This window comes from Micropterus salmoides, unplaced genomic scaffold (assembly GCF_014851395.1).
Source record: "Micropterus salmoides isolate LMB-PRFRI ecotype aquatic unplaced genomic scaffold, ASM1485139v1 Ms_hic_scaffold_11, whole genome shotgun sequence".
In the NCBI taxonomy this organism is placed as follows: domain Eukaryota; kingdom Metazoa; phylum Chordata; class Actinopteri; order Centrarchiformes; family Centrarchidae; genus Micropterus; species Micropterus salmoides.
The window spans coordinates 17180776-17200451 of NW_024040152.1; the positions used below are offsets into that span (position 1 = coordinate 17180776).

Here is a 19676-nt window from a genome sequence, read left to right on the forward strand (position 1 = left end):
TTCCAGTTTGGTTGTTTATTCAGAATAATAGGCTTCAAATATAATGCAAGCAACCAAGTTACACACTCAGGATGCTGTATTTGCAACTCCACCCTAGAACTGGAGGTTTCTGTGGGATACTAAAAGAGAAGAGGCCATTCAGAAGAACAACTCACACATCATTTTGACCAGGAAAAGAAATAACTATACACACTCTGTAATATGATTGCTATGACTATATGAACCTTGAGTGGATGTATTATGTTGATTATTTCTCCGCACTCTCACATGGACACACAATCTGACACAACACAAAGTCACAGCCAGCAGTATCACCACACAGGTGCGCATAAACACATTCGAGACAAACATTCACCCCAAAACACAAAAATAAGAGAGTGCACTGAAATGACCTGCAGTTTAGCTTCACATACAATCGCACTTAGCTTTATATATCCCGTGCTACACTGAACATTTCGGTAAATCCTTAACTGCTTACTCTAAGAGAGATTGGTGCCTTGCTGATTACTGTAGAGGATTTTACGATTGCAGCAGCTGGTACACATTTTCTGAGATGTCCGCAGTGTAGCTTGTAACACGCTAGTGCTGAGGAAAGTTTACTGCATGCTTTCTTTCACAAGAGGGGGAGAAAGGGAAGGCTGAGGTAGAGAAGAGAAAAGCTAAAAGGCAAAAGAAGGCGAGAAATAAATAAGGTAGTCTGTTCCACAAATTTGTTGTAGTCAGGTTGTTCAAAGGCACTTGGAACATGAGGAAATGGGAGGGAAAAAAAGAAGGTAAAACAGCATGCAAAATAGTTTGGTTTCAGATAAAACATATGCAGTTTGTTTTTGTAGCTCAGAAAGAAAAGCCCTTAACATATTTGAAGAAACAAGAATAGCCTATTTTCGTGTAAAATATTTCATGTTGGCAATTAAAATCAAAGTGATTAAAATTACAAAAAAGGCATCTCAAGCAGCCATATAAAAGTGATGCATAGCCTTCAGAGCAAAAATACACCAGTCAGTGGTTCAACAATTACAAAACCCTTCATATTATCAAACCTCGCCATTGTTTTGGATGGACCTACTGTTTCCTAGTGGTATTATATCCTTAACCATCAGCATAGTGGTGTGTCACATTATCTGATTAAGTTGCAGTGCGGATAGTGGTTTAATTTCTGCAGTCCAAACACTTCATGCCCTGTGTAGATCATGTAAACACCCATACGGCCTTCTGACGGGCTGGATTGAATTCTAGCAAAATAATCAAAAACCATTCACAAGTACAAGATTTACATGTTCATCTCAGGGGTGATTCTTGTGCAGAAACACGGTATGAATACTTTTAATTTCCTAACAGACTGTGAAGAGTGGAATCAGGTGCCTCATTTTGAACAGATGTTCCACACTCTCAAAAAATCTGGCTAAATAAGGGTTATAATCTCACTTTAAAGCAGTGTAGTGTGTCAGTGGATTTAGGCCAATATGGCTCAAGAAAAAAAAGGTTCCTGTAGTCTTTCATGTGTGAGAACCACCCATTACCTTTTTCTACTACAGTTCCTTTATGCTTACAAGGCTATTTATAAAAAAAGGCATATATTTGTTGTGCATAAAATGTTCTAATTTCTTGCCTCCAATGTCCTCCCTCAGGCAATGTGTATATCGTGCCTGATGATGAGTGCTCTGTTGTATGTATGTAGACTGTCGTGAGGATGACAAAGTGGCAGACAACAGTGGGCAGTTCATGAGGGGCCTGATAGCTCATGAAAGATTAGAACTATCCCTTCACGGTTCTGGACTAGAAGGGAACCCAGTGCTGAAATATTTCCTCAGTGCTATATTTAAGAAAAAAAAAAGGCTTCGATTTAAATTGTCATATCCTTCACGTTATGGTCTTGGCAGAGTGGGAGTCATGGTTAAAGGGTAGGTTCACTTTATAAAAAAAAAAAAAACTATCTCAAAACAAAACTGACATACTCGTGTACAACTGAACAGTTTTGGTAGCTGTAATTGTTCCCCCTGTCTACATTAGCAGCAAAAAAATCTCCTTTCCTGAAGTGATTTCAAAGGAAGAGACAAGGTGGACAAAATCCATGGTCCTCGTTTTGTGTAAAAATGCATTATAAAGTTCAACTAAAGCTAATATCTGTCTCAAGCTAGACAAGCCAAGGAAGCACAAAGAGTCTTTTTAGTATAAAAAGACTCTTTGTGCTTCCTTGCTGAGGAATAGCAGAGGGATAGTAAGGCAAAGCGTGATGGCACAAACCACTCTCTAATTATGAAGTGAACTGTTTGTGACATACATTTACATACATGTGCATAACTGTGTGTATATAGATTTAGAGTACCAACTAGAGCTTTCCTTTTTTCCCAATTATTTGTTTACATTTTGGCATATTGGCACCATTAAAAGTATGCTGAATTAGCCATTAGCAGTTTCAGTTTGCAGTGTATCCACGGATGTACAGACAACTGTCACTGGATTAATTTGATACTGAAGAAAAAATAATAAAATAAAATATGTGTTGATTCTCAGGCAAGTTCTGGAGTTATGAGGAGCAGCATTTTTTGCCACAATCTCTAAGCATATTTATGGACGTTTATTCAGGATGGACATTGGAGATAATGATATCAGGAAGTCACAGTGAAAATATATGTATTATGTGTATTTAGATGTAACTGGGTTATGACTCCGATTTTGACTTAAATTGCAGCAATTCACCTCACATAGTATCTTTGCCTCCCAACCCTCCCCTCAACTTTCCTGAGCCTCAAAACCTGTTGTATATATTTTAGCGTGGCCGTAGATTTTATTTTATTTTAGTTATTTGTTTTCATTACTATATTTACTTTTTGTTTTTGTTTTGTTTTGTGATTCATGTGTGACTTTGCTGCAATATTCTATTTGGATTAACAAAGTACTCCATCCATCTAAAAAGATTGTAATTTTGGAAGATTTCCACTTGATATGACTAACTCAGAGCTCAAATTAGCTTCAGCTGAACTTCAGAATGACCTTTTGCACAGAATGAGGATAACTTACATTGAAATTGCTTTAAGAAGGACCAGTATTTTCATAAAGGAACAACAGCCACAAAAAATGATTTCAATGTACATATGGGCTTGTGAGTATTCTATTAGGAAAAAGTGTGAACCAATCCTCTCAGTGGTCATGTGTGGATCATTTAAGGTTGAAGGCCAGCAGGGGTCGCTCCTCTCTCCTCTGCCAGGGACTCTTCTTCTCCTCCTCTCCGTCCTCGTGTGCCACATCGTCATCAGGAGAGACTGACAGCAGCGCGTGATCAGTCCTGAAAGTCTCTCCCTCTGGTGTTGGCAGGGGAGGAGGAGATGCAGGGGATGAAGAGGAAAGTGAGGGTGGTTCCTCTTGTATTTGTACCCCCTCTACTCTCCCTCCCCCCACATCCCCTTGCCCCTCTCTCTGACCCTCTGCTTTGTCTGACAGAATGGGTGCTGTTTTACCGTCCTGCGGGCTGCACTTGGGTGACTCCTCCTCACTTCTTCCGCCATCCAGATCATCCACATACACCAGCTGAGTGTAGGCCATAGCTGGTGTTGTGCCCTTCGACCTGTCTTTCTCAATCCCTCCTTCCTCCCGCTCTGCGTCTCTCCCCCTGCGGCCCACTCTCGGCTCATTCAGGTCCACACCGGAGTCCAGACTGGCGTCATTGCTATTGCCACGCCTTCCACTGCTGCTATTCCCTTGCTGAACTCCTCCACCAGCCGTGTTGCCGTGGCACCCCGCCCGCTGGAGGTCGATGTAGGAGTGGCGAATATGAGCGTTGGAGCGTCCGTCAAGTGAGACAAACCAGGCTCGTGGGTGAGGCAGAGGCTTCCCTCCTCTTAGCTCCATTAAAGTCTTTTCAGCCAACAAGGTGTCCTCGCTGTTTATTTCCACTAGACCTGTTTCTCCAAGTGCTGCTGGAATAGACAGAGACTCTGACAAGCCATGCACCTCTCCGTCACCCTGCTTGGTGGGACCTGGGGTACAGTCAGCGGGGGTTTGCCCTAGGGGCTGCTGGGAATGTGAAGCATTGAGCTCAGCCTGGATGGTCTCCAAGTCACTCTGCTGGTCAGTCTGCAGCAGAAGGGCCTGACCAGAGAGAGGGTGCTCCCCAGGCAGGCGCATGTAGTGTGCTGGAATCACCAGTGTAGGACGCACCCTTGGGTAGCCTTCTCCTCCACTCAGCAGGTCCACAGAGCCGCAGCAGAGCAGCTGGCCGGGCCGGGCGAGCAACGGGGGACTTGGACGCTCCAGGTGGTCCACAGAACGGGACAGAAGGTAGTCAGGAGCTCTACACTCACATACCTCCCCTCTACTGGGGGAGTGAGGAGGAGAGGAAGGGGAGATGCAATCAACAATCCCAGCAGTGCTCAGATGGTTAGCTGACACCTGGCCGTGATTGGCTGATGACAGTGCATCTGAAATTGGGTTGCTGGATGAGCACACGGAGGTGTATGATTGACGGTAGCCCTGGTCTGTTCCGGATGAAAGGGCAGCCTTTAACTGGAACGTCTCCGCAGACTGCCGGTAGTCTCTGCTGCGAGGCGTCAGATTGCCAAGAGATGAGCCGTGGTGGCTGTTGCCCAGAGACGAGCGGCTGTGTTTGCTGTGATGGATTACGCTGTGTTGACGTTGATTGTCTTGGTGCTCATATGAGAAAGGCTTCAGCATTGGTGTGGTCATGTCGGGCTCAGTTGCTGTGGAAACAAGTTCCAGCTGCACCTAAAGACAACAAAATATTGAATGTAAATCAAGACATAACACAGACACATACTGAGGAAGAAATCAGATTTATGGAAGCAATTTTATCACAGACAAAATAAGAGCGCATTTCTGCAACTGTAGTTATCCTTCGTAGATTGACAAATACGTTTTTTATTTTTCTCCCTACCACTGGGATGTTAGAAGAAGGGTTCAACTACAGTACAGCACCTCAGTGGAACTTGTAGGGATCTAATTTCACGTTTAAGGGCATGTAGATGTTCTCTGACACAGGGAGCTTAAAGCAAGCCACCCAGGTCTTTATTAAGTACTTCCTCTGTTTGATATTCCCTAGTGATTGAACCCTAATGGGGCAAGTCAGACAGACCTCGTTGCTGATGAGGTTCAGGTGCGACATTGAGGTGGCTTGGTCCCTCTTACTGCTGTCCAGACCAGAGGACAGTGTGAGCTTCCGGTGAGACCCTCGAGGCTTCAAACAGCGACGCCTTTACAGCACAGAGACACAGCAGATGTCATGATTCAATGAAAGGAAACCTTTTTCGACTTTAAATGAATCTTCTGCACACAAATACTGGCACTTAAATTTGATAACAGAATTCCCTGAGCATTTTTATTTGCAGTAGAGAACTGGTACCTGAGTACTTGTTGTGCAGTATCAGTCCATTTTTGTATTTTTGTTTGCAACCAATACATCTTATGTCATCATGACCTGCTATTAACAAGTTTCCATGTGAATTTTGATTTATTTGGTACCACATCACAACTGAAGAATAGACACAAGGATAAAGAGGATGAGTCACATGCAGAAGAAGACAATTAACCCTTTAAAACGGCTCATTATGTTAATGTTACAACATCACTGTGGGTTAGATGAACTTCAGTACATTCAGCTAAATGTTGTCAATATAAATTATTATTTTCAGACATGGCAAGGAAGGGATGCAAGGGAGGCAAGATGAATTAGTTTTTTTTACTTGGCAGAGACTAAAAAAATAAAAACAAGCCCAAATCTTCTGTCTTTGTATAAGTTAATGTTAAATTAAATTATTATGTCGTACAACCAATACGGTATTTATGTTCATAACATAAGATACTGGCACTAGTGTGATGACTTCTCCGATGCTGTTGCTACAGTATATACTGGACAACGTCAATAACAATAACAATATAAAGCCTAAAATAGCGGGCGGCTGTACATTCACATGTTCCACATAAGCAGTCATAAGAACTGACTCATCTTATTGTATATTCCTGACACTGTCAAAATATTGCTTTGTTTCCTCATTTTGGAGACAAATCTATCTTTCAGATGGGACATATTGCTGTGGACAGTGTTTCACACACCTGCAGTAGTACAAAAGGAGGCAGAGCAGGCACAGCAGGATGAGAGCCATGCCTCCCAGTATAGCCAATAGAAACACAGTGTGGTATGTGCTGAAGTCCTTCGCAAAAACGGGACCTGTTGCACAGACAAGATGTGGGGAAAAAAGAGGGGAACAGCCAAAGGGAAAACATGAGCTCATAATGAAAATGATTTTGATTCATATGAAAAAGGTTTCACTCAATGTCAAAATAAAAACAGGTGTTTGTTAAGATTAGACTACATATCGATATTTTGCTTTTTTGTGCAACACTGTCTAAATACAGTGTGAGAACATATGCCATGTTTTGTTTTGTTTTTTTTACAGTAAACGTAATCTGTGTGAAAGCAATTTCTCACCTGAATGTAGCGGGGACATGGCGGCCACCCAATAACCCAGCTGAGGAGCAATGTAGGTCAGACTGAGTTGGTTGCCCTCCCTCTGCACATGACCCCAACTGCTCTTTATCCAGGCCCCTGCACGCACACAGACAAACACACAACCACAGAGCTTGAAGTCAAATTTACCAACAGTTATTCTGTATTAGTGCCACCTTCAGACTGCATTAGCCATAAAGTGACAACTGACAAGGCCTGCAGCAAACTCCCACCCTGTCATTAACTTAGTCTAGACAGCAGCACTCCACTAGGCTAGATGTATTATTATATTTGTTATATTTATATATTATTACATTTATTATTATATTTATATTTGTCAAGTGTAAGGATTAAGGATTTGTTAATGTGACAGAAGTGTACTTTGTACATTCTGCAAGTTAGATTTAAGACTTTAAAATACCACATATAATAATAATACAATTTATACTGACTAAAGTATGAAAGTATGATGGAAAACCAGTAGAGACGATACGGCCTATGATAATTTATTATTACATAAGCTTTTTCAGTACCTCCCAGCAGTATATAACAATAACTCCTAATGATTAAATCAATAAAATTAATGTGACCTGTACACACATAAGAAACATTAGCTCCCATTAGAAACAATGAGGTTACAGCTACTGAAGCTGGCGGAAGTGACAGTGTTCGCTACAGGCCTGATGGTGCTGACATAAGCTCCACAAAAAAATGAATTGAACAGCCTCTGGCAGCACAATCCACAGATGAAACACTCCCACTTTTAGTTTATTACTTCTCTCCCAGCAATGAGACACAAAAAATTTTTACAAATACATTTCTGGGTAAGAATTTTGCAAATTAAATTTAAGATTTTTTAATAATACCTTCTTTTTTGAGGAAACTGAATTCGCTTTTCAACCTGACTAATAGCTGGTAAAACGCAGATTCAAGCTCAGCAGTGTGAGGGGAGGAGTGTATTGGCAGTACCTAACTCATCCACAGGGAGGCAGCATGCTCAGTCACTGGGAGCCTATGAATAGGAACACAATAGCAGCCCAGGCAGTGCAAATACCAAAAACCACAACAAAGCCTAAAGGCACTGCTTGATTCGCTCACAGTAAATCTGCTCCAAGAGGAAACATTCAGTAGTGCCTTCACACTTCCCCGCCTTTGGGTCTCAGGGCTAGCATGGCGAGAGCGAATTTGTTTCTATGTTGATGCGCAGTTAAACAACATCAAGTAGTCAGGGAGCTGCATCAATCTTCAGCAGGGAGGAAACAAAAAGGCAACCAGGAAATATATAGAGCTTGGAAAGGGTAACAAACATAATAAGGAGAAGAAACGTGCGAACAAAAAGGAGGCATGGAAGTAGAGATAAGGGAAAAGCCAGAAAAAGCAGAGGCAGAGAGAAATGAGAGAAGCTGTGACTCAGCAGAATACCCCCTCCGATTCATCCTGGTTCTGTCTGATTGTTTGCACAGGGGAGTCCTGACTGACCTGCTTACTGACATTTAATGATTCTGTTCTCACGCTTCCACACAATTAACCGCAGAGAATCCGGCGACTGCGTAGACACAATGCAAACACTTATAATGTTAACACAGCCTTTATATTACTTAAGAAAAACTGACGTTGGATCCTTTTTTTTGTTCACTATAGTAGCCTGTTCTTTTGAAAAGCCTTATTTGCCTCACAAAACTCCTCTCAAGATGAAGGCGCGTCTGTTTCCAAATGACACACACCCCAACAGGTGAATTTGATCTGTTTGTACATGACATCATTTCACCTCATGCTCCATTAACATGTACCAAACCATGAGAGGTTGTCAGTTATACAAGAGAAACAGGTTTGTGTGTTTGTGTGTGTGTGTGTGTGTGTGTGTGTGTGTGTGTGTGTGTGTGTGTGTGTGTGTGTGTGTGTGTGTGTGTGTGTATATGCGTGCAGTCCATGTGTACTGTGTAAACAAAACTAGCTTGCGAGGGAGCTTTTTCAGCCTGAAATATTCCTCCACAAAGCCACCGGGTGGATTTCAAAGTACTTTCTTTGTGACTGTGTTTTTATCCTCAGTTTAACACATACATAACAACACACAAACACAGACACACACATAACCGCTTAGTGAAGAAACTCATTGAGGAGCCGGGCCTTTCCGCCGTGTTATTTATTTGGAGGGTTGCTAAGGAACACGAGATATAGCCCCGAGAAGGGTCCGGGGATGGCTTCTGTTGTGGAAATACTCCAGGCTGTGTGTAGGCTACAAGTGTGTGTGTTCTCTCAGCTTTTATCAAAACGCTTTTATAAGGCTTAAATGCTGATACTTTGGGCACTTTAAACTGAGCCTTGAGATCCTTAAAACCATCACAAGAGAGAATATGGTCCAGATTTTAAACAATGATTGGCCCAAATGCTAAGTAGGAACATTTTAAGGGTACATTTAGAGAAATGCTATCCTCATCACACATGCTGTTAGGACTAAACATGCTTAGACATTTATCCCAGTGACAGATGGCCTATTATTCTTGTTAATGTCCATGTACTCTGACTCACATGTGGACTGCAGGAGTAGGTCGCAGTCTTATGGGCAACAACAGTTTTCTTTTTCCATGTTTAGAAAAAGTGTCTCTAAAAAGGATTTCCTTTTCCTTCCTATAATAAAGGGGTCGCTTTTAGTAGTGACAAACCCACAAAGAACTTTCCCCCGACTCCACATTTGCCCTCAGCTCTACGGAAGGTTTCATCGTCTTTCAGTTCAGCTCAGCTGGTGAACAAAGTGGAACATTTAGCAGCTAAAGAGCCAGGGCCCGTATTCATAAAAAATCTTAATGCAAAGAGTAGCTCCTAGTGACAAAATTCTAAGAAAATTCTTAGAAATGTGGGCGTTTACTCTTAAAATTAAAGAAAAAAATCCTAGTAAAGAAAAAAGTAATTCAGAAAGCATCTTAACCCTTAAAAGAGGTCTTACGGTCACAATTGTTAGGAGCACGGACGAGGACTTTTAAGGGGCTTAAGAGTTTCTTTAGTAGACGAGAAAATGGCAGAAAGACGAAGAGGGAGAAGGAATGTGTTGCAGACAATGGATGACAGTGAGTTAATCAGACGCTATAGATTAGATCGTGCAGGGATCATGTTTGTGACTTATTAGAGACACGCTAACATCTCCGACACAGTGCAGGAATGCCATAGCGCCAGAAATGAAAGTAATCACTACATTACGATATTTGGCAACTGGGAAAATGCAACAATGCATCAGCAAAATTACAGCACTTTCAGAACCTCTTATTGTGTCGCAGTTCATTCCGTTTCCACTGGACATTCCCACCTTGCAGGCTCAAAAAACTGCATTTATGAATATAGCAGGCTTCCCTGGTGTGCTAATAGTTTGTGCTATACGCTCCCACGTCTGCTTCTTGCCCCTTGCTGTGACACCCAGCCTGAAGTTTCCTTTTAGAATGGCCTTGTGTTCATCCACTAACTGGGCTAACAGTAAACACTGTTCCTCTGTCCAGTTGGGCTTTCTCGCCCTTCTTGGTTTTGATTCCATGTTTGATACATTAAAACCAACATTCACTAAACACCACTTAAATAGACATGTCACCAATCAGTGTAATTGGAAAGAGTGGAACAATTTTTTATCATTCTAAGCCAATCAAATACCTTATAGGAAATTAACAGCATGGTAAATAAAAAGAGGATTTATATACACATAAACAATCAAAACCCTCGTCATGTAAGGAGAGTGAAGAAAAACTACAAGGATGCTTTGATGCTACTGACTGGTCTGTGTTCCATTCAGATAATTTGAATATTGAGTATTGTGATGCAGTGACTGGGTACATTGACTTTTGCATGGATTTCTGTGTTCCAAAAAAGGTAATAAAACGGTATGCTAGTCAGAACTCGTGGTACAACGGGTGATGTGAATAGGAAAATACAACAGCGGGCCGTGGCTTTTAAATCAGGTAAAGCTGCTGCTTACAAGTTGTCCAGATATTCTTTGGAGCGGGCAATTAAAGCTGCTAAACGAGGCTATGGAGCTAAGATAGAGGGACATTTCATGGAGGCGGACCCACAATGTATGTGGCAAGGGTTAAATTCTATCACCGCTTGGAAACCTAAAGGAGGACCCATTACTAATGATGATCTATCCTTGCCAAACAAATTAAACGAGTTTTATTGTCGTTTTGAAATTGGAAATGTTGAACCTGTTATTTTTTCCTGCTTGTAATGAGCTTTACCATCATTCAGGAGGACGTTCAGAGGATTTTGTCCAGGACGAAGTCAAGAAGGCACTGTATTCCTCCTCGTGTCCTTAAATTGTGCTCTGAGCAACTTAGTCCTGTTCTGACTGATCTTTTCAACATGTCACTTGCGGGGTGCACTGAATGAGACACCTGAATGACTATCAGCCAGTGGCCCTCACATCTGTCCTGATGGTTGGTGTTGGACTTTATTAAAGATCAAATCCCTGTGTCTGTGGACCCACTACAATTTGCATATAGGAAAAACAGAAGTGTCGAGGACGCCATTTCTTTTGCTTTGAACTCTGTCTACAAGCATCTAGATGTACATAAATCATATGCTAGAATGCTATTTATAGAATACAGTTCGGCTTTTAATTCAATGGTCCCAACAAAGCTCTCTCACAAATTGAAATGTCTTGGACTCGATGATGCCATTTGTGAATGGATTTTTAATTTTCAAAGGTCAAAATCAATGGTTGTATTTCAGATGAGTTGTATGTTAGCACTGGTTCACCGCAGGGGTGTATCTTGATCCCCCTATTGTTCACATTGTATATTCATGACCTTGAAGCATCCAATGCTAATAATGTGATAATCAAATATGCCGATGATACAACTATGATTAGTTCAAACGATAAATCTCATTATCGCGAGGAGGTGGAGAATGTTGTTCAATGGAGCAAGGAAAATAACTTGCTTTTGAACACTTCAAAAACATGTGAACTTATTATTGATTTTTGTCACAATAGGAATCATGTGCCTATTACTATCCATGATTCCGATGTGCAGATTACTGAGAAATGTGAATCTTTAGGTGTGACTCTTTCGCATGATTTGAACTGGAGCTCTAATACGACTAATATTGCTAAGAAAGCGAGACAGCGCCTCTTCTTTTTACGTAGGCTTCGAGAGTTCACTCAAAATACTAAGATTCTTTTGAACTTTTACTATTGTGTAATTGAGGGTGTCCTGACTAGTTGTATTACTGTGTGGTTTGGTAATCTCACATTGAAAGAGAAGAACTCTTTGAACAAAGTTGTTTGCTCAGCCAGCAGGATCACTGGCTGTACTCTGCCGCTCCTGGAGGTTACATATAAAGCTAGACTTTTGAATCAAGCTTTAAAACTTGCTAATGATGCTTTAGGCCATCCTGCAGGGGCCTTCTTTGAGATGCTTCCCTCAGGGAGAAGGTATCGCTCTGTCAAACGTTCTACCGATCGCCATTTCAACAGTTTTTTTCCTCCAAGCTGTGATCACTTTAAACAAAGCACTTTAAATTAGGCACTTTATATCTTATGGATGGATTTTATTGAATAGTGTTTTATTACTGAGTTTTATGTGGCAATTGCTTGTCTGTTTTATGTTATGTCTTTTAGGTTTTTTATGTGGTGACATTGCACTTTGAGCTTCTTGCATATTCTTTTCCAATGTGGTTTTATACTGCAAATGGCTAATAAAGTGAATCTGAATATATAGTGTGTGTGTGTGTGTGTGTGTGTGTGTGTGTGTGTGTGTGTGTGTGTGTGTGTGTGTGAGAACGGTCAAATAGGAAATATTACGCATGTAATTTCCAAAGTGAAGCCTTAGAATTCTTTTTTTTCCTTCTTGGACAACCAACCAATCACAGTCTTCAAAAGATTGTGTCATACATAGCAACGGGGTCAACCCCACCTCCTCACTAAGATGAAAGTTTTTGTCTTTTCCTTTCTCAGAGTTGCTCTCAGATAAGTCACTGATTGCTCTTAAGTGAAGACTCCTACGTAAAAGTTTTTAAGCTAAATTAAGAGCTTTCTGAGAGGATTAAACACAACTCCTAATGAAGGCTAATTTTGCTCTGTTCCTGCTGGACATTTAAACACCGAACTGTTTGCTAACAAGTCAACTTAAAGCTTGTTTCTTCTGCCCCCTAATGGCCAATTGCTGCAGATTATTCCATTTCACTACTAGACAATTATTTGACTAAATGTTTCCACTCTACATCAAATAACCCAGACAGACCTTTCTCCTGCACTGGCACGGCACAAATGTAATGTGGAGATACAGTAGATCTGGAAATGTGACACTAATGTACATAGACAAGGATGTTTTGTAGCGCAGACACGTCTGACTCAACTGATGACCTAATCATTGTCTTTCAGTTCAGCCTGTCCAAGAAGAACTGGGTGTGTCACAGTGCGGGACGTCTGACACACAGATTTAGGATTGCTGAAATAAATCGGTGGGTCCTGAGAGGCCTGAAGGTGCTCAACTGTAGGAGCCAGCACAACAAAGCCCTTTGCTATTGTTTAGTTCAGTTTAGGATTTAACTGAGCTCCAGAAGATTATGCTTCCTTGGTCCAATCTTATGATGTGAAGCAGTATTTATGTTTTGATTTGCAGATTAATGTGGCCCCGCCTCATTCATTGCTCTGACACAGTGTCACAAGTGGCAGCACTGTTTGAATATGCATTTGGTTTGTAGTAGCTCTCATTTACATTTAAGTAAATATATTACAGCACTGCACTATTAAAAGATGTCGGTTATTTTTCAGAAAAAATAGTGGATGATACAAACACAGATATTTAAACGAGAGAACACCTTATGCTTAGAAAGTTAAAAACGTGTTTCTGTCAGTACATACCCAAGCGCGGGTCAAATCTCCAAGCAGGGATGTGATCATTTTCCTTCAGGCCACTGTCAGCCGGCAGGGGGACGGAAACCGTGATTGGCTCATTCACCTGCAGCTCCACTCCGTCGCTGGCCAATAAGTGAACGGAGATAGCTGCTACAGGAGTCAACTCGGAACTCTTCTTGGTCCCTGTGAGAGAAACAGGAGAGTGTAAGAGAGAAAAACACAGCAAAAAGGAAAGGCAGTGACAATAAGGTGCAAAAGGAAGGGGAGCAGTGAAAGCAGTGTGGGGGGGGCACAACATAAAAAAAAAAAACAGATAAAAGGAGACTTGTCAGGGGAAAGACAGACAGGAAAGAAAACAAGGAAAAGACAGGAAAGAAGGAAGCAGGGTAGAGAGTGAAAAAACTGAGAGGCTGAGGGTGGAAACTGTCAAAGCTCAAGTATGCTTGTGCTGCCTGGAGGGAGAAGGTACATACTGTGGGGAGGGGGACCTTTTGAGGGGTATTCAAGCTGAAGGAGGAAGGGAGGACACAAATTCATACAACACACATACATCAAGAAGTGGATGAGACCGCCTGAAAGCGTGCGGGCACGGGGTTGTGATAGACAAGAGAGCGCGCGCGCACACACACACACACACACACACACACACACACAGGGGTTATTGTGTTTCAGGAGGTCAGACAGAAAAGCCTCTCCAGGGTACAGTCTCTGATATACTCCTTCTCTTCACTCCCCACCCCCTCTCAGCAGCCTTCTCCCGCTGTCGCCCGACTCTTCCTATCCTCTGCCCTATTTCCACAGTCGAGTCTTAAAACTCTTTTGTGCTGTTACCATCGGCCAGTCTGAGCCTCACCTGTGCCGTTGCTGCTGAGGACCTGCAGGTGGGGAAAGTACTGGATGTGTGAGGGGGTGCTGGCCACGGTGAGCAACGCAGTTAGGTTGGCGTAGGATGTGTTGGAAGGAAGACTCAGAGCTCTGCGCTGGAAATGAACACTGGGCTGATGCCTCAAACCTTGGGGAGTGACAGACAGACAGACGTCAGGTTGAATGTATTTCTAGTGTTGTTAAAGATTTTTTTGGGCATTTCTCTGACTTTTTCCGTGCGAGGTCCCTATTGAAACTGTACATTATTTCTTTTTTTCTGCAAAGTAAGCTCAATTTTGGGGGCCTAAACATACCCGAAAACTCAAACTTTGCACACATGTCAGAAGTGGTGAAAAATTTCGTATTTTATGGATTTCGCGCATGGGCGTGGCAAAATGACTCGTTAGCGCCACCTAGAAAATTGGAAAAAATTAGCCCCTCGTCCACGTTCAACCTACATGCACGAAATTTTCTGGGGACATGTATCATGTCCAGACGCACAAAAAAGCCTCAAGAACCCATATCCTAAACCCAACAGGAAGTCGGCCATTTTGATTTTTACAGCCTTTTGTGGATGGACGCACTACTGTAAGCTCGCACGCCCTGAACACATGTTGTACATGTGTTCAGGGCGGGACTCTCATCCTACATGTACACTTTGGTCCAGATGTGAGCATGTACACTGAAGTTACAACAACTTCCTGTTTCATGGCGAATCATCGACGCCACAGACACGCCCATTGACGAAAACTCGCAAATAGCACAACTTATCGTCAATGCCTTTAGAAGGCACAGCAGAAATCTGACGTCGATCCGACTAAATCCCTAGGAGGAGTTCGTTAAAGTACGAAGTGTGTAAATCATCCAAAAATGGCTGTAAAATTCAAAATGGCCGACTTCCTGTTGACTTTAGGGTATGGGTTCTTGAGGCTTTTTTGTGCGTCTTGATATGATACATGTCCCCAGAAAATTTCGTGCATGTAGGTTGAACGTCAACGAGGGGCAAATTTTTTTCAATTTTCTAGGTGGCGCTAGCGAGTCATTCTGCCACGCCCATGCGCGAAACCCATAAAATACAAAATTTTTCACCAGTCCTGACATGTGTGCAAAGTTTGGTGAGTTTTCGAGTATGCTAAGGTCCCCAAAATGGAGCTTACTTTGCAGAAAAAAGAAAAATATAATCTTAGCAAATTCAATAGGGACCTCGCACAGTCGTGCTCGGGCCCTAATTAAGAGATGTGTAAAAAATATTTTTGGTTCATTTTGAAACTATGGCGGAGCAAATTAGACTATGGCGGGCCGCCATATGGCGGGCGATCAGAGCCATACCGGCAGAGGAGGACCAACAAGGGTTTTACTCCCGTTACTTTCTCATTCCAAAGAAAGGAAGCTCATCGCTTCGGCCCATTTTAGATCTCTGTGTGTTAAACAAACACCTACGAAAATACACGTTCAGGATGTTAACACACAAGTGCTCTGCCGTTCTATCCGTCCGGGAGATTGGTTTGTAACAATTGATCTCTCGGACATATTTTCACGTCGACATTTATCCAGCACACAGAAAATTTCTCAGGTTTGCTCATCAGGTCAGCTCTTACGAATACCAAGCCATCCCATTCGGGCTGTCATTAGCACCAAGGGTGTTCAGCAAGTGTGTGGAGGCAGCGCTGTCTCCGTTAAGGAACAGCAGCATCAGAATATTCTCGTACTTAGACGATTAACTGATGTTCATGCTCGTGGGAGCAGGCGGTCAGGGATTCCACTACGGTGGTAGCTCACCTCAGGGATCTCGGGTTCAATGTAAACAGGGTAAAAAGCCGAGTGGAACCCGTACAATGTACAAAATATCTGGGTCTCAACATAAACTCCCTCTCTTATCGCATCGCGCTATCAGAGAGGTGGCTGGCATCTCTCACACATTGTCTGTCCCTCTTCAGGCTGGGAAATGTCTCGTTCAGATTGTGCCTGCGCCTGCTCGGCCTCATGGCTTCTGTGATTTCGATTGTACATCAGGGGCTACTAATGATGAGGGATTTTCAACGTTGGGTGGCTGCATTACGGCTGTGTCCATGCCATCACATCAGCCGCTGGGTGAAAATAACACCCGTGTGTGTGGCGGCTCTCGCAACAGGTGTCCTGCAGGGGGCGGTGTCGGCCAGGGTAACCATGACAACAGACGCCTCCCAGTTGGGTTGGGGGGGCGACCATGTCGGGCAGGGCTGCGAATGGCGTTTGGGGCCCGAAGCTGGCTCAGGCTCACATAAATGTATTGGAACTGTGGGCAGTATTCCTTGCATTGAAACATTTTCTGAACTTTCTCCAGGATCGCCATGTCCATGTGAAAACAGACAACTCCACTGTGGTGTCGTACATCAACCGTCAGGGCGGCACGTGCTCACTACAGTTACACAGGTTAGCCCGAAGGGTGATATTATGGAGCAGCACCAGAATCCTGTCCCTTCGAGCAACACATGTGCCACAAGTTTTGAACAGTGGGGCAGATCTCCTGTTGCGGGGGAACCCATTGCATGGAGAATGGACTCTCCACACGCAACTGGTGGATCAAATTTGGCAGAGATTCAGCTGGGCAGCCATAGATCTCTTTGCCTCGCCCATGGCCGAGAGTGCTGCTCTATGCATTTGCCCCTCTCAGCCTAATCTCCCCCACCCTGGTCAGTCAGAGAGCAGGGGTGGTCACTGGATCCTGGTGGCGCCACGGTGGCCATCCAAGCATTGGGTCGCAGAGAAAATCCAGCTTCTGGCAGGCGAGCCCTGGCCTCTCCCCATACGCAGGGATCTTCTGTCCCAGGCGCATGGGGAAATCTACCACCCCCATCCAGACCGCGTAGCACTCTGGGCTTGGCCAGTGAAAGGTTGAATCTGAATGCTGCTGGCCTACCTGAACAGGTCATTGACACCATTCAGAGTGTAAGAGCCTCCTCCACTCCTCCGCCTTGAGACGCTCCATTCATTTTCAGTGATCTGTGGTTGATGTGTTGTGCTTCCTACAAGACCTGGTGGACAAGGGGAGGGCCTTTTCTAAAGTTAAGGTGTATCTGGCGGCCATCTCAGCTTGTCATGTGGGATTTGGGGATAAGCCAGTGGGGCAGCATCTTTTGGTCTGTTGCTTTATGAAGGGTGAACGTCGCAAACTCCCCGTCTCCAGGCCTCTGGTTCCTCTGTGGGATCTGTCACTTGTGTTGGATGCCCTCTCTCATCACCCATTTGAGCCTATACAGGCGGTGGGGGTATGAAATTTGTTTCACTGAAAATTTACTGTTGGCCCCTAACCACAGCGAAGCGGGTGAGTGACTTGCAGGCCTTGTCTGTCATCCCGTCCTGCTTGTAGTTTGCTCCTGGGCTCACAAAGGCCTGCCTGCGGCCCAATCCAGCCTTTGTACCTAAGGTGGTGGAGTCAGCCTACAGGTGTCCCACAGTGGAGCTTGTGGCTTTCCATCCCCCTCAATTTGCATCAGTGGAGGAGGAGAGACTTAACACATTGTGCCCAGTGCGGACTCCGCAGGTGTATGTAAGTAGGACAGCTGGATTTAGGAAAGATGATCATCTGTTTGTGTCTTGGGCTGTCCCCCACAAAGGCAAGCCAGTGTCCCGCCAGTGGCTGTCCCACTGACGTTGTGTCATTGGAGCTTCCATAGTTGGTCACGCTGAGGCGATTCCCATAGTGAAGCACCTCACTCTGTTATCAAAGAACTGGGGATTACGTTATGTAACCCAAAGTTGTCAAATGCTCATACAAAATGCGTAGTAAAATGCAGGGGAATATCACACAAGTGTATATTAACCCAGTGTGTTTGTGGGCTGGTTATGTATATAAAAATGTAAAATATACATGTCATAGTTGTAAGGCAAACTATACAAAACAGAGATCAATTAAAACTACTAGTTTTTCTACTTCAGTTGTCCTATTAAAGTAAAAGGAAAAATATTAAGTTATGAGGTTTTCACCTGACAGCAAGTCCATCCCGCACACTGATGTTGTTTAGGGATGTTTTACAAGGCAATTTTCTACTCCTGGTCTTCACCTAATGCCTATTTATAAATTCAGCCATCAAATTGGGCATAATGGAGGTAGCTCCAGATCGATCCAGTAGAGATAATGCCTGGCTTGACTTCTTCTCTCGGCCAGTGTGATGCTTCTCTCTGATATTTTGCTGCGCAATTAATCGTTCCCTTTTCATTTCTCCCCACTGCTGCCTCCAATCCAGTCTCTGCCTGCTATTAACAAATTATAGATTAAGTGCAACAAACTATTTAAAAAAAGCTGCATGTAGCTGGACTCTGCAAGGTGATGTCACAGTGGTACGACTGAGTGCACATTCCTGAGCAGTGACACACGGCCGCAGCTGTATACGAGTGTTCGCTGTGTTTCTAGCTGCACTCGACAATTTTGGCGCTGCAGTGTGTGCATCTTTTAACTTTCAGGCTTGTTCTTGAAATTCAGGTGTGGTATTTCCCGTCTGCGGCTCTGTTTTGTGAAAGGAAATGACCCTGTTTCTGTTCTTTGTGTGCTCCCTTCCTCAATTCCTCTCGTCTTTTTTCCCTCCACTTTTCTCACCTCATCTGTTCCTCCTTCTGTTGGACACCGCTCTGCCCATCCCCCTTTCTCTCCAACTGCCCCACCCACAACCCCACTTTCCAGCACATACTGTATCCTCTTCCTCCTCTTCCCCCTCTTTTATTCTCTTTCCTCGTGCCACATGCCAAGGTTTATCACTCCCCTGGGCGCCCAAGTTCATAACATCATGACAGAGTGTGTCGGACAGAGGGCAGAAAATAGGCTCCACTCAGGCACGTGCTGTGGGCAGTGAGTACTTCAGAGGTTTACATGATAATGGTGTATGTATATTTATGTATCTGTGAAGTTTTTTTTTTTAGTCAGACAACACAGCTGACACATTAAATTACTCCCTTGTCATTCACAGACACACAAAGGACACAGCAGACAAAGAGACTATATTGATTCTGCCTGAGTGAGAAAGCCTTATCTAATACAATTACACACACCTTAACAAAGAGGCAGCCTAACAAAGACAGTCTCATGATTTATTATTTGTGTGTGTGTCTGTGTCTGTGTGTGTGTGGTGGAGAAGGGTGAATTTTTCATTGTCTCTTCTATCAGACCTTACTCAACAGTAGGCCATTTAACGTAGTGGTTCTGTTAATTATTTTCATCAAAGACAAATATGTGAATTTATCAGTGTTTATTTTTGTTATTTAAATGAGTGAAAATCAAATATACAAAAACTTGGGTTTTTGTATACTTGCTGACATTTTTGCACAAAAACACAGTCAGCAGCTTAGTTATGTGTTCTATTGAATATATATATATAACCTATTGTTTATACTGATCAGTTTACTGTGAACTATAGTGATCAACGTGTTCTTGCAGCTGAAAACACAAAACTTTTGGATACGTGGAAATCTGGGTGAAAATTGAGAATGAAAGTTTATTCTTGCTCATGAAAAGGATTTAGCAAAACAATCTCACCACGA

The 19676-nt window shown here is 43.1% G+C and overlaps 1 protein-coding gene across 1 annotated transcript in view; it reads right to left on the minus strand.

Annotated features, from left to right (window-relative positions):
• Positions 1-19676, minus strand: part of fam171a1 (family with sequence similarity 171 member A1) — a 29642-nt gene continuing 9966 nt past the window's right edge. The window contains exons 4-9 of the mRNA XM_038711491.1: positions 14152-14310; positions 13305-13481; positions 6443-6559; positions 6067-6181; positions 5090-5207; positions 1-4722 (exon numbers count right to left, since the gene is read on the minus strand). Of these exons, the coding sequence (XP_038567419.1) occupies positions 3160-4722; positions 5090-5207; positions 6067-6181; positions 6443-6559; positions 13305-13481; positions 14152-14310 (2249 nt within the window). The 3' untranslated portion in view covers positions 1-3159. The remainder of the gene's footprint in view (positions 4723-5089; positions 5208-6066; positions 6182-6442; positions 6560-13304; positions 13482-14151; positions 14311-19676) is intronic.